The sequence below is a fragment of the Amia ocellicauda genome, chromosome 8 (assembly GCF_036373705.1).
Source record: "Amia ocellicauda isolate fAmiCal2 chromosome 8, fAmiCal2.hap1, whole genome shotgun sequence".
NCBI lineage: Eukaryota > Metazoa > Chordata > Actinopteri > Amiiformes > Amiidae > Amia > Amia ocellicauda.
The window spans coordinates 11,158,080-11,183,623 of NC_089857.1; the positions used below are offsets into that span (position 1 = coordinate 11,158,080).

The 25,544-nt window shown below is 39.4% G+C and overlaps 2 protein-coding genes across 2 annotated transcripts; both read right to left on the bottom strand.

Moving 5' to 3' along the window:
• Positions 1–279: 279 nt before the first annotated feature.
• LOC136755429 (endoplasmic reticulum aminopeptidase 2) lies at positions 280–11,446 on the bottom strand. The gene is made up of 19 exons (XM_066712004.1): positions 11,123–11,446; positions 9,483–10,076; positions 9,222–9,360; positions 8,849–8,983; positions 8,378–8,498; positions 8,126–8,280; positions 7,389–7,502; positions 6,822–6,953; positions 6,450–6,581; positions 5,921–5,989; positions 5,345–5,520; positions 4,965–5,044; positions 4,525–4,708; positions 4,075–4,231; positions 3,427–3,611; positions 2,617–2,778; positions 2,118–2,258; positions 1,425–1,506; positions 280–973 (listed from the first exon to the last, which is right to left on the bottom strand). Exons 2-19 carry the CDS (start codon positions 10,010–10,012, stop codon positions 815–817), a joined length of 2,853 nt encoding a protein of 950 aa, XP_066568101.1. The 5' UTR covers positions 10,013–10,076; positions 11,123–11,446; the 3' UTR covers positions 280–814.
• A 648-nt stretch (positions 11,447–12,094) lies between these two features.
• On the bottom strand, positions 12,095–24,912 carry LOC136755430 (endoplasmic reticulum aminopeptidase 2). Its single transcript, XM_066712006.1, has 19 exons — positions 24,430–24,912; positions 23,228–23,837; positions 22,727–22,865; positions 22,175–22,309; positions 21,464–21,584; positions 21,037–21,191; positions 20,088–20,201; positions 19,688–19,819; positions 18,826–18,957; positions 18,496–18,564; positions 17,922–18,097; positions 15,851–15,930; positions 15,562–15,745; positions 15,001–15,157; positions 14,104–14,288; positions 13,391–13,552; positions 13,160–13,300; positions 12,781–12,862; positions 12,095–12,546 (listed from the first exon to the last, which is right to left on the bottom strand). The coding sequence occupies exons 2-19, from the start codon at positions 23,725–23,727 to the stop codon at positions 12,400–12,402; spliced, it is 2,811 nt and encodes a 936-aa protein (XP_066568103.1). The 5' UTR covers positions 23,728–23,837; positions 24,430–24,912; the 3' UTR covers positions 12,095–12,399.
• Between the last annotated feature and the right edge of the window lie 632 nt (positions 24,913–25,544).

Here is a 25,544-nt window from a genome sequence, read left to right on the forward strand (position 1 = left end):
CAACAGCAAGACCTCCCGGAGCCGACACCCAGAGAGGTTCATACACACATTCCCTGAGAAATGATGGCTTTGGGTCTGTGTGTAGTTTATGATTAATTTGTTTTAAACTCTGTATGTCACAAAATCATTCCCCAAGATCCCTGAAATATACTGCAGCAGTTTATACCTTCAGCATCTGTAAGGCTGACAACACTACGGATATTGTGCCACCCCAATGTTATTAGCCTGATGTGTGTCATGTAAAAATGTTGTTGGAACACATTTGAGTGGATGGCTTGGTTAATAAAATCAGAAATGTGCAAGTTTATTTGTGAAAAGGCCCCAGGTTCATTTGCTAGTGTTTAGCGAGCTGAGTTTCATTATGTTACAGCAAGGAAACAAAACACAAAAAGGCAGAACGCCCATTCTCAGCCCGACACTGCTTAATTTACGCTGGTCACAAAGGAATAACAGTGTGCCCTTTCAGGCTGCATGAAATCAAGTCAAACAGAGTCCTCTAAACAATCACCAGTAGCACAGTCACACTCAGCCCCAGTACTAAATTCCACATTATCCTTGACCACAATTACATTTTATACACAATTCCCAATTATACTTAACAAATCATACCATACACTTGACATATGCAACCAGACAATCACAAAAGAAACACCAGTCAGGAATCACTTTTTACAGAAGAGGAATGTGTTACATTCAGTTCAGTTAAAAAGTGTAAAATATATATTTTTTTAAAACATAACAAAAATTAAAGAATATATTTAACCATGTTCAGACAAATGTATGGTGATAAACTCTTCTCATTCCCTGCTTAATTTTAATTTGCCCCTGAAGGAATAATGTCCTCAAGCCATTTCTCCAGTACAGGCCGATTTCTCTCTAGCCATCGAATATTCTTTTGTATCAATTCTAAGATGACTTCCATAACTTTTAAAACGTGTCCTTGTTCTTTTAGAGAATTAAAGAATGTCTTGACCTGAAAAAGAGGAAATAAATCAAATTTTAGCCTTTCAGAAAATAACGTCTCTTGCCCCCATTCCAGTTTTTCTACTCGATTCATGTTGCAATCCTGATTAGTCACTGATAAGCTACTGTGCATCCCAGTGATATAATACTGTGCTGTGCTTTTTCACAGTCGGCTGCCGTGACGCATCACTTAAGAAATGTCCTAATACATAATAGAATAAAGGGCTAATTTTATAAAGCATTTACAGAGAGTCTAAAAAAATTAAATAAAAAAAAAAAAAAACTGTGAAGGACAATTACTGTCACATGAACACTGCATGAATCGCACCCATTGAGAAATATAATTGGGATCCACTACTTTTCACTAAAGGGAAGTCTGTCCTAGGTTTTGTATTACAACAAAAGCATCTAAGTCCATTTTAAATTGATCCATAACAAGAATAATTAACAAAAATTCCAACCTCCTCCAGCTCTTCTTGTGAGTAAAAATGAGAGGTGGTCCCATACAAGATGTTTCTAATAATTGATGATCCTACATGGAACCTGGAGAAAACACAACACGTTTATAGGACTGAATAAAATAAATAAATAAAACAATACAAAGCAACTCCAATAAGTATCTACACATTTGTGTAAGACCGAGTTGCAACAGGGAAACACATTACAGATATGTAATATAATCAAATCACTGACATTAAAACAAGCATATTATTTTCATTTGAAATCAGGTTTAACTCACATCACCAATTTATGCTGAAGAGTGGATTTAGGCAAAAAAACGTGAATAGCAAAGACTGCACCATAAGCAGAATGGGTTTTATTTCTCCTAGGAGTCACACCAGGTAACCGCAGGACCAGTTCTGCTCAGCGGTGGAAGAGAACACAGCATAAATGGCACGGGTGTTGCTGAATGTTTCAGGTGTCGCATGCGGGTCATTTCCATACGACATGCTCTGTGACAAGGTACTGATTTGCCTGATGTAGGTGACGTTCAGACAGTATTAAAGGAGAACAAACAGAATTTCTGCTTCTGGAAAATATTTCTTGTTGTTCATGTTGGGTGAAGGATTGTGCATTTCACCTATAGCATGTTTACATGTATTAGCTGGCATTAAATTAAACATAGCAATACAGCTCTTCAGCAACATACATACTTTTCAAGCAGCTCCGCCCAGTTTTCTCGGACAAAGTTCCAGGTCAGAGTGTGACCAGATGGGTTCCCGCTGATTGAGGAGATGAGAGCAGCAAAGTCCTGCTGCTTTATCACCTCTCCATCCCTGCCAAGCTCAATTAGTCTGCAGCAGAGCACAGTATAAATACATGCAGTCTACCGTAAGATAATCCTTGCTTACAATTCAATGTTAGTAACACCAGAGCTGAATGAAAACTATACGAAAAAAAATAATAATGGCAGAGTTAATTTTACCATTGACTACAGTGCTCTTGTCCATTAAAGATGATTGGACAATATAAGCTTTAGCTTACTCAACGTGAACAGTGAAGAAATATAAAAACAGGATGAACTACATCTGTAAAGCGAATAAGGTATCAGGGCCAACAAGGCCAACTGACCCTTATTTCAAGCTGACTCAGGAATCCACTGGAGGGCAAAAATAAACAAAATAAATTGTTTTAGGGGGAAGGCCAACTTACTTGCTCAGCTTTTCAGTATCTTTGGTGCGCGACAGTGCATATAAAATCTTATTTTTTTCAGAAGAGGAGAGAGAATGCTGGTAGGCGTTGAGAAGATAGTTCCAACCTTCTGTCTTTTGGGATCCAATAGCATACACCACTCTCAGAACATCAGTAGGCAAGCTAGAAAAATGTGTGACACAAAGGGTTCCTTAAAAACACAGAAAGAAATAGTAAAATACAGTAGTGTGTAAATGCCTGATCATTTAGTGGATTTTGCACATAACAGATGGATTCATTTGCGTCATAAAATAAAAGTAATAAAACGTAATTACATTTCGCAAACTCATCCTACAATAAACGAATTTGAGTCTAAATGACACTTTCTTCTCTTCTTGGAATAGAACATCCTTCCCCCTGAGATGGAATGGCATGGTGGGCTAAAACTTTGCTGCTTACACCGATTCCTGATCCCATCTATTATGTGAATATGGCAAACACCAAACAAATAAACATGACACATGACCTCTAGCCAAACTCTAACCTGTGTCTCGGGTTGAAGTTTTGGTATGCTGGTATACTATTCAACAACATGTGTGACACACCAATGTCTTCTAGCAAATATAAACCTGCATATTTGTCACACCCCAGGGTCTATGATGGTGCTTTGACATAATAAGCACAACGTATTCAAAAATACAGAATGGGCATTTCCATAAACCTGCACACTATTTTAGTTCACTGAATTGGCCTACAGGCACATAAGCAACACCACTCAGTTTTGCGATACTTCCGGCAATGAAGAAGCGGCTCTGAGCTTTACTCACTCACCTCAGAGTGCCATTGGATTTGACCCAGTCCTGGAAGAGCTGGGACGCCTTTTGTATACAAGGAGGATAGCCCAGGTCACAGGCCAGCCCTATCATTTCAATACGAAGTCTCTTCTCTGAAGTAGACCCTTCATTGCTCCATGTCTGCCTGTCGATCACGGGCTTGAAGTACTGCAGGATATAACTCTGGGACGAAGAATACACACAAAAAAACTATTCATGAACTTCAGGATTAAAGCTTGAAAAAAAAGACAGTATTGATCGAAATAATTTTAGAAGTCCACAGAGCAGATCTAACAGACTGCTGGTTAGACTTAACGCACTTTGGCTTAAAGATTTTTTAATTGATTACTGTATTTACTTAGACAAAATACAAGAGGAAAACTTAGGGAAACACAGGTGCCACGGCATTCCGGTAATGTGGCTGGTTATACATTAACAAAGCACAACGTGAGGAGTGTGACTTGACTGAGTCAGAGAGCCAATCACAAGGCCTGTTTAGCCCAGGTGTTTCCTCTTCTACTTATTTATCTCAGTCACTAATTAAAGATCAAGCTCAGTTTTGAAGAAGGCTCCTTCAAGGACCACTTAAGAGAATATGGGAATAGTTCCTCTGGAAGAACATAAAAAATACGCAAGTAAATACAACCTTTAACTTCTCTGCTGTGTCACTGAAATTCCTCATTTCCATGATTCTGTACAAAGCATTCAGGTAACCTATGCCCTGCAGCAGGGGGATATTATCAGTCTCCATTCTCAGATAGCGGGTCAGGTTAAGAGCTCTGTCCAGAGACAGTCTCCCAGTGCTGAAATTGCAATGCCATGAAACAAGTTACACACAAATCTTGTACAACCGTATAAACTTTTTAATATATTAAACCAAGTAATTTCTAGAAGAATACTTTTTTTAGTTCTTAAAGAAAGAAAACCCGACCCATGACCTCAGAATATGACTTTCATGGTGTATAGTTTCCTACAGGTTTGAAAAAATGTAAAGAAAATGTATGACGTTTTTAGACATAACACATGGCATGCAATAGACAAAAGCCCCGGCCTAGTGCACTACAGTCACTGTGTTTAGAAACAGAGAGAGTCTTACCCGATAAGCTGAAACGCATTATGAATGAGGTTTGTCCTGTCTTTATTGCTTAACGCTGTGTGGTTGTGATTGAGTAACACAATCAGTGAATCCCATCCATCCTCTCCATAGTGCACCACATAATATCCATTCATGTCCACATTTAACTTAATCCAGCTCACATCATCTTCTAGCTGAAAAGTGTCTAGAGTTCAACAGGGGTGGTATTAAGTAGGAAAATAATTTTAATATAATTTTTAGTGCTGCATGTTTAAAAGTATATTTCCCTTTTTTTTTTTTTATAAAAGCACACATAACAATTTGCAGAAAGGAATAGCAAAACAAGAAAATCCTTAAAAATAGATTCAATTAACAATATATTAATATTTTATGAGGTAAACAGTAGGTTAAGACCCTGTTACAAAACCAGCCAAAGTGAAAATTAGCACTGTTCACACTACCTGACTGTGTCTTGAGCAAATGTCTTTGTAGACGCCTGGAGCCGCTGGTAATGTAAGTGAGCGGAATCTGCCAGTGGTATCTACAAGGCAGAGGATCACAGTGAAACACTCATTCTCGTGTTAGACACTCACTGCATTGATCAAAGACCTCGACACTCAGAGGTAAGGTAGACATGTTAAATTGTAGAAAGGATCATGCATATAAAAAATCCCAGGAAGCTGTTGTACTTGAATTATTGTAGGATTGTATGGGTGTAAAATGTCTGGTGATTAATTACTCTTCACTCAAGGAAAACACATTTTACTAACAGCTGTGGCTCCGGAGGCAGCGGTGGTCCTGGCAGTCTAGGTAACGGACAGCTTCTAGTTATAAAGTTTACCCTGACTGCAGCAAGGAATAATCGGGGTCCTCCTGCAGCACTCCCTTCAGGAATCGCTCCTGACGAACCCTGACTTGGCGTCCCGTCCTTTCCACGGTGATCACTGGAAGCCCCATCTGAAGAGTCCAAGTGTCCATCATTTCTTTCAGACCCAGCTTTTCACATGTGTAACGCTCCTGAAAGGTCAGCAACACAGAGACCATTGAACAGGTAAACCAAGTCATATTGGGTTTCATTTGCAGGCTACACGTTATCTTCATATAGCTGGGCATATCTATTTAATAATAACTGGGGTGCTGATGTTGCCTTGCTTCACAGACACGGGCACGATCCTAATCCAAAAACTCTTGCTTGTTCAATAGCGGAGGCCCAGATGAAACAAAACTTTGGTCCCTCTGTAAATTCCATATACAAAACTTCTCTGTAGCTTCTAGTTTAACAAAAATAACTTCCGTCTACATAATGTAAACTCACCATCACAATGGTCTTCATACAGACCTTTACACATGCTGCTGAAATACATGAAGCACAATAGCTGTTCATTTCCCAAAATCTCAAACACAGCAGGTTACTTACCGCCTTATTTTTTGCGTGTGAAGAAGTGTAGCAGAATGCTCCTGAAGAAAAGTCTGTTTCAGAGGATGTCTGTAAAGAAAAAAAAAAATGAAAGTGACAAATATTTATATTGTTATGAAAAGAAAAACTTCTAGGCCCAGAGCAGAAATGCAGAAACTCTTCAATGTGCTCTCTCAATGCTCAGTGGAAAAGGTCTGAATCTTTAAAACCATGTTTGTCACATTCATGAAGAGTTTGAAACAATTCAAACCTAACTCCCCATTTAAAGTTTACAATTATATTCCCATATTATATGTCCATATTCCAGCTACACTCTCAGCACTGTCAGTCAGGTAGTAGGTAAGTAAACTAACATGTCCACCAGTCTCTTGTGTTGGTCTTCTCACCTCGGATTCAAGAAATGTTTACGGGAGGGTAGGCGTGTGATCTGTACGCAACATTGATTCTTGTGGTAAAATGCCAAAGACGAAGAAAAACAACCACGGTGGAGAATTCAGGGAACAGAGAACAAGAGATCTGTGTGCCTTACATCTGCCATAGTGTTCCACAGGTCATCGCTCTTGGCATTCTTGTAGCTGTAGCTCTGCAAGTAGCGGATGATCCCGCTCTTGAAAACCTCTTCTGTCAAGAAATCTTTCAGCATGTTCAGTACACAGGCACCCTTAAAACACAGATAAAACATTATTTAACTGAGCAAACAAGTAGCATGCACTGAAGATGAAGAAAAAAGTATTTTATTTTTTACTTCCGAGTATCGAATAGGGAAAACAAAAAATAACAGCAATGTTATTCTGCTGCAAGAGGTGTTCGCGGCTGTCCATATTTTAGATTTGAATCTATAATCGATCCAGATTTTTCCGTGGTTTACTGTACACAAAACCATGTTTAATAGATGACCAACCTTATCGTAAGAGACGGTATCAAACATTTCCATGATCTGCACAGGCGTTTCTGCTGGGTTGGAGATTGGGTGAGATGAATTTAAGGCATCTCTACCCATGGCTCCGAAACACACATCCAAGAAGTAGTCATCCTGGAAAAAAAACAGTAAACATTTGCCGGTATGAGTTAAAGAACATGAAACCAAAGAAGCACAAACTACAGATTAAGAGATGTTGGGCTCCATGATGTTATTGTAGTTGTACACCACAATGTTGTACACCAAAAAATGAAACAAACACAAAACAACAAGGAAATATACTGCTGATTTTAGATTACTACTTTTTGAAATGCTGAATTTTACCCATTTGAAGAACTACGTGGTTATTAAGAAGCCACGAAAAACAACAGCAAGTTTCAGCCTCAGAAATCCCCCCACTAGTATTGTTTTCCTTCAAAAACTCAAGTATTTCAGCACCCAAAGCCATGCATAATACAAATACAGCTAATTTATCCTTCTGAATTATTACAGAAGAAAAGGGACTGTACCAACTGAAAGAAGGACTGTAGAAAAAGCTAACACACTTACAATCTGAATCTCTGGGTAGGTGCTGTTGACAGAAACACGCTCCATGTACCGGGCAAATCCTTCATTTAGCCAGATATCATCCCACCATTCCATGGTCACCAGGTTACCAAACCACTGAGACAGTAGATGGAGAGAGTCAGCCAGAGCATGCAATATCATATTCACTCCTCAATAGTAAACGAAACACAAAATACAAATACAGTAAAAAATAGCACATGGTTTATTTGGTCACACTTTACAATAATGGGCACCAATCTTTAATTAACTGATGTATGAATACCTTAGGAATAACACATAAATACCCTATGCACTTCATCTGCATTCTGCTGTTAATTACATGAATACAAGTTTAAGGTCAGGGTTAAAGAAAGTTACAGACTAGGTTTGGAGTTAGGGCTTTTACATTGATCAGAACATAGTGGAAGTGCACAAGTCATTCATATGTTAATCCTGTGGGATGGAAAGAGTTACTGTTTATTTGCAAACACAGCAGTGTTTCTGCATCCATGGGATAAGAGAGACCTCAGGATGGCAGTTTAACAGTCAAGCATAAGGTTGTCTTCTATAATCTTCCATAAAATCTTCTATAGCATATGGGCAAGAAGTCTTAAAACTGGATTTCTAGGACTTCCTCATGATTTAAAATGAAAATGTGAACTCTATCAGAAACCCAACTGTTTGACCTGTACTAGTCCATCAATGATGTTCATTAATATTGATATATATTGATTTCCTACCTGGTGCGCCAGTTCATGTCCTATTATTTTGGTTATCCACAATTTATCTAAAGCAGACGATGTCCGAGGGTCATACAGCAGGGCAGTCTCTCTGTAGGTTATCAGGCCCCAGTTTTCCATGGCCCCTGACTGGAAATCTGGCACGGCAATAAGATCTGTGAGCGAAAAAAAACAAAACATCAAATTTTTCCACAATTACAAACAATTCTGTGAAAAGGGCACACCATACTGTTGCCACCATATTTTCTTTACCTTGCTTGGGCAATGGATAGCTGATGTTAAAGTAGTCTTCGTAGAATTGCAGCAATTTTACTGCCACGTCAAGAGCATATTGGGTTTGACTCCACTTTTCAGGGACGGCATACACTGAGACCTGTTGGAAGTCAAAAACACAATGAATCATCAATTTTATCTGGTACAGTGTCCTTCACAGGAAGTTGCCATGGAGCGCTTTTACAAATTTAAAACCAACGAGGACAGTTCCAACTTCAGCCACTAAATACCATCAATTATTTTGTCCTCTCCTGTGGGCCTTTGGATGTTGGCAGGAGGGAACACAATTAGAGTTCTTCTCACATACATGAGAAATACAAACTCAAGCCCCCAGCGCAAAAAAAAAAAAAAAAAAAAAGAACATGAGATGCAAATGAAAATGAGGAGTTAATACCACTGCTATGAATCTCATTCGCACTGCAGTCAAGTCACTCAAGTGCAGTCTCTCACCTTGATCCCAGAAGTAGTGGTAGCCGTGACAAACTTGAAGTCGCAGACTATGTAAGCCACCAAGTAGGTGCTCATTCTGACGCTCCTGTCAAAGTGGTCTTCCAACAACCCATCTGCAAGCTCTACAGTCTGAACCTAAGGACAGCAAAACAGCAGAAGAAGCATTAGGTCACGTCTCCAAAACAGTTAGGAGGTACTTCAGCCAGTCAGCGACCTCAGAGACCAAACATATAACTTTTAAAATGAACAATGAAGAAAAGAAGAAAAAACAAACAAACAAAAAAATGCATTTACCTTAATCAGCTGTAGCAGCAACATAACATATAAAGCTGTATTTTTCCACTCAGTTCTACTTTGTTCTCTGCTCCCTTACCTTGGGCATGTTGGACAGAGCAATGTGATATGCGCCTCTTCGTATTTTAATGGAGAACATGGCTTTAAAGGATGGTTCATCAAAGCATGGAAAAGCCATCCGGGCAGCAGTTGGTTCGAAATCAGTTGCTGCCAGAATCCTGTGAGGAAACAAAAAAAAAAAAGCAAACTGAATGCCACACAAGGTTTTGCAGAAGTATAATCCTACAAAATCACTCTCGCTTACCTGAAAATCACATTTGTATACAGATCATTGAATTACCTTTTTTCACCATCTTTGGTCTGATATGTGCTCTTATAAAAGCCATCAAAACCTTCTGCCAGTTTAGCTTGGAACTCAATGTACAGCCGATACTTCCTGTGTGCAATCAGGGGCTCGGGGGCCACCAAAGCAATCTGCTCATGGGGGTGGAACTCCAGCACCGTCACTTTGCCCAGACCGGCACTTTCCTGGTCCCCGTCCGCCACAATGGAGGCTGAAGTGATGTTAAGACCCTTGCTGTGCAGAATGACATGCTTTGTGTCCCGTTTGACATCCACCTCAATCTTAACAAACCCAGTGAAGTCCAGGGTGGTCAGATTAGGATGAATCAGGAGGTCATAGTGGTTGGGCACAATGTCAGTAGGCAGCCTCAGTTTGCTCCAGGGAAATGGCTGAGTGCTAGAAGCCACCGTTTCACCCACACTCCCTCTGCAACTCAAGACCAGCTGAAGCCACACTGACAGTCTCAGCAGGTGTTTTAGTTGTAGTTTTTCCATTGTAGTCAAAAAGCTATATGGCGAAAAGTCCATATGAAAATGCTTGTGGGCAATAGGAAGTTTAAACGTTGAATTCTAGACAGCTCCAACATTCACTCTGTAAAAAAAGATAAGCTAAATAAACAACAGTAGCACAAACAACAACCTGAATCAATACAATTGTTTGGGCATTTGATCCCTTTGACAGCTGCTGATAAGTACCAGCCACTAAGATGCCACTCTGTAATGGTTATGACATGAAATTATGAGCTACAGACCCTTTAAGATCGGTTAGGGAGATACTGCACTCCAAACTGGTATATCTGGCCTGGTCCTGTAGGCTGAAAACACTTATGTAAATCCAGAACATATACAAGCGTGTGCCTTGGGCTGCAGGGACCGGAGTTTGATCCGGATGTGGAAAATACACCAGCAAGTTCCAACAGTACCATATTGATGCCCCAGTCTCCTTATTGTATGTGTTCTGCTCCAGCACTTTTAAGTTAATAAATACTGTAAACAATAGTCAAATTGCTACCTTACCACTCCACCACACTGCAAATAAACTTTATTTCTTGGCAGATGCCCTTATCCAGGATGACTTACAGTTTATTCAAGCATTACAAAAGTGCAGTAATACAACTCAATACAAAATTCAAATCAAACATTAATGCACAGCACAACTGAAAAATTACAACAGTGCAGACATACAGTTAATATAAAATACAAAGCATACATCGTAGTTCAAAGGGGTAACCAGTACAGACATGATGCACTGAAATAGTTACAGTATTCACAGTAAATATGAGATCTAACCATGTATAAGTAGCCTAAACCTAACATCAAATATTTTATATAATGTAGCTATTAAATGGTTTGTTGGTTTTCTGTTTTTGTTACATGTTTGGCAGCACATAAATAAAAGAACTGTGCTCTATAAACATTAATAATAATCAATCTTAATTTAACATGCAAGTACCATAATACTTTAGAAGTTTAAAGCGATCTTCAGCTTCAGTATACAAGATAATTGCATTTTAAAATGGGCTATCAGGAAATACAGGAAACCAGCATAAAAAGTGGCCAGGTGTTTAACTTAGTATTACATTTTTTAGCAGTTTAATAACTTAAACTTTAAAGCATGATGACCAAAGCGATATTTACCTGCGTGTGTCTCTGACCTCTGACCTCGCTCGGCCGCGGGCGGGATTCGAACAATGCACTTTAATAAGTTTAATCCAGCCAATATAATACAAATACAATATAAATAAAACTACACAAACACGCCGTGAAATATCCACTGAGGCCTGGCCAACTTTCACTTTCACTTTTCCGGTGGTCAGGTCACAGCACCGTTTCATTTAACATCCCCAACAGATCTTTATTGCAGACGTGTGTCCATCCTGTAACCAGGTGTCGCTGCTATTAAAGCCCGAGAGGCAACGATCAGGGGGTGGAGGATTAAGTTGAACTTTAACCCTTCAACCATCCCAAACAGCGAAAATATATTTTAAAGATACAGTACCCTTTTCGTTTGGAAACTGAAAGTAAAAACCATGAATGGTAAAACGTATTTGTAGCTCTGCTTCAGCACAGTGACAAAACAACAGACAATCGCCAGCTCCCTGGTTTCGTTGGACTCACACGTTTCCAATCTATTTGTGTTAAGGCTTCCTACGGTTATCACACTTATGAAATGTGACATTTTACCAATAAACAAAGCAATAACAGACGCCAGTTATACAAATAAGGCTCCAGACTCATGTCAACAAATAACATTTTAATAGGATTTGACATTTTCAGTGCAATGTGTGCAGAAATACTGTTAATTACACAACCCACACTGCAAGCGTTCAATACGTCTGCGTTGTTGAAAATGGTTGCACATAAAACGTGTTGGTTTTGTTTTGTATGTCTGTCATCACATCCATGACATCACAAACACACATAACAGCACATTCACTTTGTATCAACAGTTGATGAAGAGCAAAATCCACACTTAAGGGAGCAGGACATATTTTTTAAGGACCATACAAAATCACACTCACACACCAAAGAAACCCATTTGAACAAAATATATCTAAAAGAGGGCTTATATATTTAATGGGTATTGCCATATGGAGACACCCAGTATGATTGATCTTCTTCATCAATCAGGGTCAGGAACACTGATCCACTGAAGTTGAACTGATGTTGTGCTTTAAAAACATGGCATTTTCTCTGAAACCCTCCCAATTCAATACATGACCAATTCTGTGTCATGTAAACAAAGGAGTGTTGTTGTTTATTATTGTCATGAATACCACCAATAAAAAAATCATTCTTAAAACCTCTCTATTTGGTTCTGTTTCGTAAAGCTCCTGCTGTTAAAGAGATTGTTGTGTACACTTTTGTGCCGCTGTTATGCTGTAAACCCCTACAGCATCCGGGAGCACCGGCCTTCAGTCCAGACTCTTCAGTAACCAGCGCCTCAGAGGCTCCAGATTCTTCTCCAGCCATCTGACGTTCTTCTCCAGATTTTCCACAGCAACCTGGGTGGCCCGAAGTTGAGAGGATTGCTCTCTTATGGATTCAAAAAATAACTTAACCTGAAATAAATAAATAAATTATATAAATATCATTTAAAGACTGCAATGACAGTACTATAGTTGACACAATATAACAGTGTCAGTTCACTTGTGCTGTCTTTATAGTTTACATTTCATGTCTTTCTATTGTGTTGTTCATTTTTTTTATGCATGTGTTTCCCTGGTTTACGCAGTTTATGCAGTTTTTAATCACTGGTACGTTGCTTCTGTACATCATAACATAAACTAACTCACCTCTTCAAGCTCTTCCTTAGAAGAGAACTGAGCTGTGGTACCAATAATTATGTTTCTAATACAGAAAGATCCCAGTTGAAACCTGTTGAGAAAGGCATCCCATGACTTCAAACATTTTTACAATATTTGCGCTGTTTAACACTATACAATTCAATTGCTTTTTCAATTCACTGTATACCTAGGAAACGTTGTTTCACTGTACTGGTAAATGAAAGCTTACCATTTCAAATTTTCTATGAACAAAATAAATTAAAATATAAAACATTATCCTAAAGTTACTTACTAGTTTTAATGCATTGTAGGATTTGAGGAATCTTAATTAAACATGAAAGCAAACATGGCATGGTATTGAATGTAAAAGCATGAGAAAGACACATACTTTTCCACCAACTGGTTCCAGTGTTTCTTGACAAAGTCCCACGCAATAAAGTGTCCAATAGGATTTCTGCTCACAGCATAGATAAGTGAGGACAAATCCTGTGTCTTTATTACAGCACCTTCCATTCCAAGGTCTAGCAATCTGCAAACCAAATAGAGTGTGATCTTTAAAATATTGTAGGTCTCAGATAAAGCTTTCATGAGCTGTTGTGAGAATATAACTGTTAAATACCTTGACAGCTTCTCAGGGACTCTGCTGCTGGCTAAAGCTCCCAGAATCTTGCTCTTCTCAGCACCTGACACAGAGACTTGGTACTTCTGCAGGAGATAAGCCCAGCCTTCACTTCTCTGGGCTCCAACAGAATAAACTGTTTCAATCACATCAGTGGGCAAGCTGTGGAGACAAAGCATACTTTTATGCACCATTTACCAACAAGCAGCTGGGACACACTGCTGTGACCACTGGCTGCTAATGCTAAAGTACATTTGTGACCTAATCCATCACAGGTGCTTGTGCATTTGCTTTACTCCTGCTCGGCAGCCCACTGTTGGGAAATTTTCAGATGAGTGTAAACAAAGCATGTGATCTTTTCATTAATTTTAAACCCGGGCTGATCACATTTACGTATGTTATCCCTTAGCCCTAACATTATGTGAAGCGATACATTTAGTATGTACAATATTGCAGAACCTGCAAGCTTTGCGGGAATTTCAAGAAGGCAAGCTTTAAATCTATCATTTTATTTCATTTCTGATTTTCGCTCATTAGGCATTTTCTTATTTTGTTGGGTAACACTGCCAAGGAGAGGTTCTCAATAATACAATCGATAGGAGACATTTATGTTTAAAATTTTCCCATACAGGTCAAAAGTTATTTATGCTTATATAAGTTGTTGATATTTTCAGATAGCAGTCATATGGTGGCTGTACAAGAAGAAGGGTCACCTGAGTGTGCCGTTGGATTGAGCCCAATCTTTGAACAATTGACTGGCCTTTTTAATACATGGAGGGTAGCCAAGATCACAGGCCAGCTCAAGGATGTCAGAGCGAAGCCTCCTGTCCGAGACCGAGCCTTCATCGCTCCATGTCTGCTTGTCGATCACGCCTTGGAAGTACTGCAAGATATAATTCTGCAGCAGCACAGCAACGATCAGCCTCTCGTCTGCTCAACATTCATTTTCACACTACCAATAAAAACATCTGTGCTTTCAAATGATGCTCGGCTGTCTAAAAGATGAACCTGAGCTAAAACATCAAATCAATGGGTGAAACTTAATTTAGTGTGAGGTGCCTGTGTAATCCAATGGGCAGTTGAGGTACTGTTACCATTTATTCCTCAAATCATACTTGAAAGGGATGCAGGGAAATAGACTTTGATCTAAAGCAAATATTGTTCCTCACAGCTCTGTTTATTTAATTGACTGAAATGCTCACATACGTTCTTAGATTAACTATAAGGATGAAAGCAGACTAAACAGTGGCTGAAACAGATCACGGAAGATCGACTCTCGCCACAATCAGTTGTTGTGATTCTGCACCAGTCTGGGCATGGTGGGAGTCAATGTATGTGGCTGATTATGAACAAAAGCTTGTGTTATATATATTTATTGGTTAATAAAATAAAAGGTGCAGAATTACAGATTGTAGTTAGCCACCCCAAGTAAATCAGTAGTGAATTGGAATGACCGAGATGTGTCACTAGAAACCGTTTTAAAATGTTCTAAAATGTAACTATGCTCTCAAATGAGTGTGGCACATTACAGGGGATATTGCAGACATCACCTCTTTGTTCATCTGCTTTTGTAGGCCAATTATTGTCAGGTGCATTCAGTCGGGTCCTACCTTCAGGCTTCGGGTGACATCAGTGATGTTCCTCTTCTCCACAATTCTGAAGAAGGTCTTTAAGTAGCCAATCCCCTGCAGCAGGGGGACGTTGTGGGTTTCAGATTTCAGGTAGCGTGTTAGATCTAGGGCTTGTTCTAGTGACATCCTCCCTGCACTGGATACATAAACATTACACACAGAAGGACATTTAGCATATCCTGGCAAGGTCTGTAAGACTGAGTGATACATAGAGAGGAGTGGCAGAGGATTTTATTGTTTTAAATAATTGCTATTTTTTTAAATCTAATCCTTACTTTGTCTGTGAGGTTAACAAAACATCTACTATATGATTGTGCACAGGAATACCAACTCACATGCAGACAAAACAAGTGCAATATTAGTATTACAAAAAGCTTTTGACTTCAGTGGACTTTTATTCCTTAATTTGAGATAAGTGGCTTACAGAACGGAACATAAATAAGAAAGCAAAATGTATAACAATCAATCAATCAATCAATCAATCAATCAATCAATTAATTAAACCATGCCAGCAAGGTATACTAGAACTGTCTTTCTCACCTGACTAGCTGGAATGCATTATGGATCAGGTTGGCTCTGTCCTTATAGCTCAGGGCTGTGTGGTTCTTATTCAGCAGGTTTATTAGTGATTCCCATCCATCACCCTCATAATGAACAATATAGTATCCATTCATGTCTGCATTGAATTTCACCCAGCTCACCTGTCCTTCCAGCTCTATTGTGTCTGCAGGGGAGAGAAACACAAGATATGTTTTGTGTATATTGATTTAATCAGGTCTTAAATTCTCATTCCGTTTTTCCCAGAGTCCTACCCTGCTGTTGAACTTACCTGACTTTGTTTCAAGTAGATGCCTACCAATGCTTCTGGAGTTACTGGTCATGTATGTCAAAGGAACGTGCCACAGGTACCTGCCAATTTTTAAATGCAAAACGGAAGTTGTTTTACAACCCCAATTCCGAAAAAGTTGGGACAGTATGGAAAATGCAATAAAACAAACAAAATGAGTCATTTGAAAATTCAATTCACCCAGTACTATATCGAAAACACATTATTAACACATTATTTGATGTTTTACTTTGTGAATTTAATTTATTTTTGAAAATGTATCATTTCAAATCTGATAACTGCAACACACTCCAAAAAAGTTGGGACAGTCGACTGTTTACCACTGTGTAACATCACCTTTTCTTTTAATAACACTTATTAAGCGTTTGGGCACTGAAGACACCAGTCGGTTAAGTTCAGCAAGTGGAATTTTCCCCCATTCATCCATTATGCATTTCTTCAGCTGCGCAACTGTAGGGGGCCTTCGTTGTCTTAATTTGCGCTTCATAATGTGCCACACATTCTCAATCAGTGACAGGTCAAGACTGCAGGCAGGCCATGCTAGCACCTGCACTCTCTGTTTACGCAACCATGCGCTTGTAATCCGGGCAGTTTGGCATTGTCCTGCTGGAAAATGCAGGGATGTCCCTGGAAAAGACGACATCTGGAGGACAGCATATGTTACTCCAAAATGTGTACATATCTTTCTGCATTAATGGTGCCCTCACAGATGTGCAGGTTACCCATGCCATGGGCACCTACACACCCACCTACCATGGCAGACGCTGGCTTTTGGACCTGACACTGATAACAGCTTGGATCGTCCTTTTCCTCTTTGTCCCGGAGAACACAGCGTTTTTTTGTCCAAAAACTATTTGAAATGTTGACTCGTCGGACCACACAATTCCACTGTGCTACTGTCCATCTCAGATGAGACCGAGCCCAGAGAAGTCGGCAGACAGAGTTGATGTCTGGCTTCTGCTTGGCATAGTAAAGCCTTAACTTGCATCTGTGGATGCAGCGGCGAATCTTGTTGACTGACAAAGGTTTACCAAAGTATTCCCAAGCCCATGTCAGGATATCCATTACAGACTCATGACGGTTTTTAAGACAGTGATGTCAGAGGGATCGGAGATCACACGCATTCAGAAGTGGTTTTCAGCATTGCACTTTACGCACCGAGATTTGACCGGATTCCTTGAATATTTTCATTATATTGTGCACTGTAGAAGGTGAAATGCACGAAATCCTACCGATTTGTCTTTGGGGAATGTTGTTCTCAAAGTGTTGGATTATTCGCTGATGCATCTGTTGGCAGATTGGCGAGCCTCCATCCTTGTTCTTGAAGGACTAGGCCTTTTTTGGAGGCTCCTTATATACTATGATTACACGATTGCCTCACCTGTTTCACATCACCTTCTTATTTCAACTTGTCACATTGCTATTAATCCTAAATTGCCCCTATCCCAACTCTGTTTTGGAATGTGTTGCATGCATCAATTTCAAAAGAATGTTTACCTTAAAAAAAATATGCAGTTGATTAGGTACAAATACCTTGTCTTTATACGTTTTTTGTTTCAATACAAGTCAAAGTACATTTACTAATCACTCCTCTTTGTTTTTATCAGCATTTTTCATACTGTCCCAACTTTTTTGGCCCTTCAGAGTCACAGGCTAAATCTATGCATTGTTTTACCTGACAAACATACAGGAGGAAGGCAAACCTGAACCCATTTCCAACAAAAACTGGCCTCAACTCTAATCATCCTAATCATCCTAATCTAATCATCTAATCACCATAGTGAGCTAATTAACAACCAACAACAGTGTTTCTAGTCCAATATGACGTACTCTGTTGTGGGTGACACACTGCTTTAGAAACGATTGGGGATATCCAGTTTGATGAGGGAATGAAATAAAAGGGCATAACATGATCATATTGGTAAATTAATTATAAATATGAATCATCATTATCAAAGTCACAAAATATCTGGACTAGTGTTTATGTTCTCGCACTGCAGATGAACAGCAGCCCTGGGGGTGCAGAGAGTGCCCTTATGAGCTGTGCTCTTACCCCCGCTGCTCTGCAGTCCAGGAAGGATGGTCCTGCTGGATGGTTTTAATAAACCTCTCCTGCCTCAGTCTGAGCACATGGCCACTACGCTCCACGATGACCAAGGGGATTCCCTTCTGCAAAGTCCATGTGTTCATCATTCGCTTCAAGTCCAGGTGCTCCCCCGCGTACCGGTACTGGGAAAACCAAGAGATTACTGCATATAAGGGGCCAAGTGGGATGATCACAAGACTTCTTCTTTTGACATTCTGAAATCCATGTCCTGAAGTTCCAGTAAACCTACTAATATGTTTGGGAAATTTTAAGCTTATTATTATTTAAATAATGGAAATGAGGACAGTCTATGAAGGAATGCAACTTCTGTCCTTTTGGTCCTTTGTCTGAACATTCATTTTCAGTCCTCAAACCCTCAAAGTAGGCATACATTGCTGCTGTTTTCTACACTTCCCAAATATTTTTTTCAATACTACACTAACTTTATTTTCCTTTAATAAAAATCTTCTTGTTGCAACTCAATAAATTAGAATTCTTGGGCAGAAACACAAAAAAGTGAGTTTGTTCAATGCTCACTAACCGCATTCTTTGCAGCTTGACCGCTGCTGTAACAGAATGTACCTGAAGTGAAGTCATCGTCACTGCAAGTCTGAAAGAAGACATGTCCATTAACACTCTGCACACAAAACCATGAACAGAACCTATTTATTTTAGAGGTGAGTATGCTTTAAAATTTGCTGAAATTAAAAAATGTTTAAAGGGTTGTCTGTGGTGTCTTTAGACAGCAGGAGACACTCTCCACCCTCTATCCATCTACAAAATTAAATACTTTGATCAATAGCTTTTGTTCTATGTTCTCATTGTGCTATGATATACTTCCTGGTTCATAAAACCAAGGCACATGTATTACATTTGCAATGCTGTTCCAAAGGTCCTCATTCCTGGCATTTCTGTAGCTGAACCTCTTGAGGTAGCGAACGATGCCACTCTGGAAGACTTCGTCCATCAGGAAGTGCCTCAGCATGTGCAGGATACAAGCTCCCTGAGTTATCCAATCAGAATAGGCCAATTAATTATTTGCAAAAGCAGCACAGGTTTAAAAAAAACAACCCCCACCACACCATCAACAAAATTTCATTTCACATCGAAACATTCATGATCAGTGGTGTTGCGTTTACACTGCCATTTGATCAGGATCAACTTCCAGCTGCCACAGGGGTACTCGCATGCGCACTAGCATGTCCAGACTTCATTTTATGCATTAAATTAGTCCTTTATAACACAGCTATATCAAAAACTGTTGTTTTATCTCGTAGCGAATTATTCTAACAAGTAAAACCAATGCACTTGCTTGTTTTTTCTTAACGGAAGTATTTTAAATACATATACTAATATGTTTTGCTAACATAAAATAAGTTAAATAAGTTAAAATACAATTATATATTTTATGCTAACATAAAGTAACAAGCTATTTAGTGTTAATTTTAACAATAGTTTATTTATAATACTGGAAGTAGGGATGAGGATCTCTTATCTGCTCCACTGATATGAAGGGTGTTTGTCTGCCCCCTGTCCTTAAAACACACCCCACCGCAGTGCATGCCGGAACTTGAGCCGATACACTTGATCCGGATCAGAAATGGCAGTGTAACTGTGCCTACTGTCTCCAGAAAAGACTAAACTGAATTCTTAATTTATAGAAGCTGTAGCACAGTTCATTAATAAACAACAGACGGATTCTCTTTAAATAAATAAACTACTGTACAGTGTACCTTGTCATAGGACACAGTGTCAAACATCTCCTTTATCTGGGTGGGGTTTTCAGCAGCACTGGATATTGCCCTCGAGGAGTTTAAGGAATCCCTGCCGATGGCCGCAAAGCAGGTGTCCAGCAGATAGTCCTCCTGAAGGTACAAAATAAGTATTACAAAATTAATAATACTGATACTACTATAAATAATAATACAAATGAACACTATGGGCATTCTAAAATTATTTTGAAATAATTTTGTCAACTTCAGCCTGTAAAGACTTAATAGGCTTGCTCTGGATTTGATTTCCTTTATTCTCTTCTATGTAAACACAGCATAAGAGATGAAGATTTTTCTGTGTCCCCCCTTATTAAGCCACATAGCCAGAGGCCAATTTTTAATTAACAGAAATGCAACACACCACTCTGAGGTCAGGGTATGTTCCATCTACGGACACAAACTCCATGTATCTGGCGAATCCTTCATTTAACCAAATATCATTCCACCACTCCATCGTCACCAGGTTACCAAACCACTGGAATAGAAAGCAACAAAAGTTGGTTTAATTGAAGTAAGGCTTACATTCATGTCACTACAATAATGCACACTATGGATAATTTTACTTTTGACAGTTCCCTGCAAGTGAGGAAAACTTAAATTAGCTGTGAAGCTGTTGAGTATTTTTCACATATCAGGAGCTGAACCTAGACACAGTTTCCTGCTTTAATGTTGATGCATTAAAAAAGCAATTTCTAAATCACTAGGGTAATCCTGATTAGCAGTTTGACCAAAAAAAGCATTTGGTTATGGTGTGTGAAGTCGGTGTGCTCAAACTAACCCACATCAACAGGAAATAGTAGATTTAATTTTTATCTGACATTTGTCTCCCTCAAGTGGTTTCACTGGAATATTTCAAGGAATTGTAAGAGCTGCTGCATGTCACTACCTTACAAATCACTCACTGCAGGGATCCCTGCAGCAGGCTAAACTTTTGACTCCGTGTGGAGAGAAAGAACAAGAGCAAAATTAAAGTGATAATTCAAAATAAAACTTGTAGTGTATACATTATATATAAAGAAGAATACTTAAATATCTTCCAGAAAATTGTAATCTCTGCAGGCTGGTCTATAATCACCATTTTAACCATGACTGTGACTCGAAAATGTCCCTTTTACATTAAATTTACCTCAAAGTGTCCCTACAAAATAACAGGGTTACTGTTTGTTATTTAATAAGAGGAAAGGAGAATCTCTGCCATGTGCTTATTCAAAAAGACAGTGATTGGGTTAAAGGTAAAAGGCTCTCTTAACTTGCTTTTGACGCCACACTCTTCTCTGACTACAATGAGGAGAAAGTCTGGCAGTGCCTACCTGATGGGCCAGCTCGTGTCCTATTACCATGGTAACCCAGAGCTTGTCTGAGGCTGACGAGGTCTCGGGATCAAACAGTAAAGAGGTCTCCCTGTATGTGGTCAGACCCCAGTTCTCCATGGCACCTGACTGGAAGTCGGGAATGGCAATCAAATCTGTGACATAAAATAAGCGGATATGTAACGCACGATCAGGACATTTTCCAAACACCACAGAGCACAAACAAAACACGGGCCTGCCATCCAGGAGGAACACTCCGACAATGACGGTGGGAAAAAGCTTTCATTCATTTCTTGTTCTAAGACTGCTTCCTTCATGGCACGTCTCTCAACATTGCTGTGCTTGAATACTTGGCTGAGCTAAATCAATCCTAAGAAAAACTAATTGCAAAAAAAGTCCTTGTATTCCACAGTGTATGTTGGCTTACCCTGCTTGGGGAGTGGATAGTAGATATTGAAATACTCCTCATAGAACTCCAGCAGCTTCACGGCGGCTTCGAGGGCGTAGTGCGTTTGGTCCCACTTGTGGGGAACCGCAAAGATGGAAACCTACGGGAGCACAAAGAAATCAAAATCAACATCTGTATTAGGGTGAACATATAATAATAAGTAATAATCATCATCATTAACAACAACATGAGAAGAATAATAAACCTTTATTTATAGAGCATCTAGAAACTAGAATTTATAGAATCTAAAATATTGAACATATCAGTTGTTGATTGGTCAACAGGTGTGTTTTGTACCTGCCCACTTTCCTGAACACTTCAAGCAATCTCACATGCACACTAATAAACACAGCCAAGTACTGAAATCATTATAGTGGCAGATAGACATATTCTGCACTGTGGTATTTGTTTTCTATGTGGGTGTCTTTGATATGTGCCACCTGTTCCCACAACAGTGAAGAAATACAATGTGCACCAAACTGTGAGTTTCATTTTCGTCCAATTTATTTTTCTGCAGTGTATATTTGTTTTTGTTCACAGCAGTTTCTACGCCAAACTCAGAAGCACACTGTATGATTCTGTGTGGGCATTTTCAGGGATGCCCCTAGAGCTATTACAGCAATAGTCATATAAATGTATATGTGCTAACAGATTCTAGTTTAACAGTGAGAAAATGTGAATGATATATACCTGAATTCCAGACGCGGTGTATCCGCTGACGGACTTGAAGTCACACACAACGAAGGCCACGAGGTAAGTGCTCATCCTGACACTTACTTCAAAGTGATCCTCCAGCAGTCCATCCCTCAGGGCTACTGTCTGTTCCTATAAGAATTCAGAAAATAAATGGTTGCCACTCACTGCATGGTACTTTGCACTACATAAGGCAAGATTTAGCCCAGCAAAAATACCATCTGTGTCTATGGTTGTAATATATAGTTTTCATACCCATTTGTGTTTATTACACTACACTTATTTAATTAAATCTGTTCAAAGTTTGCTGAGCCATGATTCTGCTTAGAGAATATTTGGTAAGATTCCCATATGAGTGCAATTAAGAATGACAAGGTGGTGTATAAACGTCTGATTGCCACACACTTAGTTTCTATGGGGTGGCAGTTAAAGGTTTTCTTAACTGACTTAATTCAGCTTAATCAACTGCCTGCAATCTTCAGTTTTGTCTAGGCTATCTTAGTGTTCAACCAGATCAGAAAATATATAATTGAACAGAACAGGACATACGATGGGCATGTTGGACAGTGCGATGTGTGACTGTCCTCTTCTGATTTTGATTGAGTAGTTGGCCTTAAAATGAGGCTCGTCAAAGCAAGGAAACGCCATCCGGGCAGAGGTGGGTTCAAAGTGAGTCGATGCCAGTGTCCTAACCAAGACAGACAGTCAGAGAACTGTCAGTACAGTGTGAAAGTCTGTAATAATGAACTGGGACAGCATGATCAAAGATTTGTCTGCAGGTGCTATGAGTAACACCAGAAAACAAACAGCACTGTCCGTAACAGAATTACACACACACATATACTGTACACACACTGAAACACAAACACACACTAACACACTCACGTACACACACACATAAAACATTTTGTGATCTTTGTGGGAACCATGCTTCTGATGAAAGAATGACTAGATAAACAAATAAATTAACATTTTGTATTCTGAACAGAAACCATTACACTTCCATACATTCTACTATTTCACAGTATGCCACTACTGAAGCTCACTGACCTTATTTCCCCATTCTTTGCTTGGTAAGTGCTTCTGTAGAACCCATAAAAACCATCAGATAAATTGGCTGCATAGTCAATGTGAACAAAGTACTTGTTCCCAGAGAGCAGGGGTTGAGGTGAGAGAATTGCAATCTGTTCTTGAGGCAGGGACTCCAGCACCTGCTGCACCTGCCCCTCCGCACGGGGCTCTGCGCCTTCATGCTGAATGGTGGCCCTAAGGATTTGGAGGCCCTTGCTGTGGAGGATGACAGAGTCGGTGTCATTTTGGACATCAATCTCGATCCTCACCGATCCAGTGAAGTTCAGAGTGGTCAGGTTGGGGTGGATTGACAAGTGGTAGTGGACAGGGATCACATGGTTTGGAAGCCGGACCTGGCTCCATGGAAATGGAACCCTGTTTGATGCCACGTGAGGCCGTTCGCTGCCAAACCCTTCTTGGGCCTCACTGGAGCCGAGGAGAGAGTACGGCAAGAGAGCCAAAATGAACCAAAACGTCATGGTCGCGACAGGGTATTAATGAGACAGCTGAGAACGATACAGGTCTGGAATTGATGGGCGGATGTTGGGAAGAGGCTGGATATGATACACATCCACAGATGCGGTTCAACCTGTAAGGGAACGGAATAAAACACCACAATAGGGATGATACAGGGTTTCTCTTATTGAAAAGAATAAAAACCATGCAGGGGATAAATTACATGTATGTGCCTCTCTGTGTTCATTTGCAGAACATCGACAACATAAACAAACACACAGTGAAGAAAGACACGGGTCATAAGATCTATTGCCACACAGTCAAAGAGGAAAAACAACAGGTACGATTGTGCAAACACCTCCCCATGCCACCTTCCTGTAAATACAGCATTGCGATATCATGTTCAAGGTCTCAGTGTACTTTTCCGTGTACTGTGACAGAGTGATCCAACTGAAATATTTACAATCTCACATTTATAAAGACATTTCAGCACATTCGTTCACTGATGTTCTTGCCAGCAGTCAGTTGGCAGTTTGTACAGAAGTAATCTGGTTAGAAAGTCTGCTCTGGTTTATTCTGTGTTTCTAAGATGCAGACTGCACGTATTACAGCATCACTATTTCTAGTAACCTATATTAAGCAAGGAGATGCTCGGTAATATTTTTGAACAAACATAAAAGTGTGTGATTCTAGAGTATAGGCTGCCAGTCTGATTACAACCTTACCTTTGAGGTCCAACGATCTCTTCTAGCACTGAGGTTTCATTTTCACTTTCTCTTTTTCGACCCACAATTCCCTCTTTGCTGCAGCAGCTCAATGGCTTTGTGAATGTGTATGATAATCCCCACAGCAGGCAGACTTCATAAAGAGCGAACTCCAATAGAAAGTATTGTTTTAAAGGTTGTTTGAAAGATGTGATGTTTTTCTGAACCTATTTTTTTGTTCATTATATTATATCCATTACTTAGAAATCTTAAACATAAGTTAGAAACACCCTTATTGTACTATTCAAGTTGTGAAATAAATCACCTCTTTTAACTTTTTTAAAATCTGCAAAAATGTTATGAGTATGTTTTAATATTAAATTTTAAATTATAAGGTTGGCTTAAAAATAAATCAAACTTTTGAAGAGCAATTCTAGCTGCTGAATTTAGTAGAGCCTCCTATAACACAACCAAATAATCAATGTTACTGCTAGAATGTGGTTATGTTCTACACTCCTCTCCAGCTCTGCTCTTGGCTTGGACTGTATTCATATTCCTCCCTGTCTAATTAACCCATACCTGACCTTTGACCTGGTGCAATTAGTAGCACCTTGTGAGATCAAGTGACTGCTTATCTACATTGGCTTAGGCAAACATAGACATGACAACACCTTCAAATCATAATACGGAATAACTCGGAATATCATTACTATTAAACAGTCTCTGCTTGTAATTACAGTGAAACATTGTTAATACAGCACTTGGGATTCAAATACTCCATACCCATATTATATAAAACACCCCATGATTAGGCACAGTTAAAGCCATTGTCTAATTTGTATGTTTATAGTAAAAGTTGAGCTATAACACAAAGCCCAGTATAAATGTGTCAGGGGTGTTCACAGACTGTGTTACTTTAGCATATTAAAAAATCTAAATTCCACTCCTGTTAAATGCATGAAGTTATTGGGCTTATGTTTTAAATCAGACCCAGCAATGGAGTAGTCAGCGCAGAGATAAGCTCATTATTCAGTGTGTACAAGGGAACCACAGTTATACAGTAATTACTTAAATCTTCATGGTTGCAAAATGTATACTTTAACAGCAACACTCAGATGCAGTTCAATTCCACTTGC

Coding starts and splice junctions, on each gene's coding strand:
- LOC136755429 (XM_066712004.1), bottom strand. CDS start 10,012: ATGGACTTTTCGCCATATAGCTTTTTGACTACAATGGAAAAACTACAA. Junction 8,281..8,377: donor CTATCCATTGCCCAAGCAAG/GTAAAGAAAATA, acceptor TTTCGCTCACAG/ATCTTATTGCCGTGCCAGAT. Junction 2,779..3,426: donor AAATCCAATGGCACTCTGAG/GTGAGTGAGTAA, acceptor ACATTTTTCTAG/CTTGCCTACTGATGTTCTGA.
- LOC136755430 (XM_066712006.1), bottom strand. CDS start 23,727: ATGACGTTTTGGTTCATTTTGGCTCTCTTGCCGTACTCTCTCCTCGGC. Junction 15,158..15,561: donor AATGCATTCCAGCTAGTCAG/GTGAGAAAGACA, acceptor TTATGTATCCAG/TGCAGGGAGGATGTCACTAG. Junction 14,289..15,000: donor ATGTCACCCGAAGCCTGAAG/GTAGGACCCGAC, acceptor GTGCTGCTGCAG/AATTATATCTTGCAGTACTT.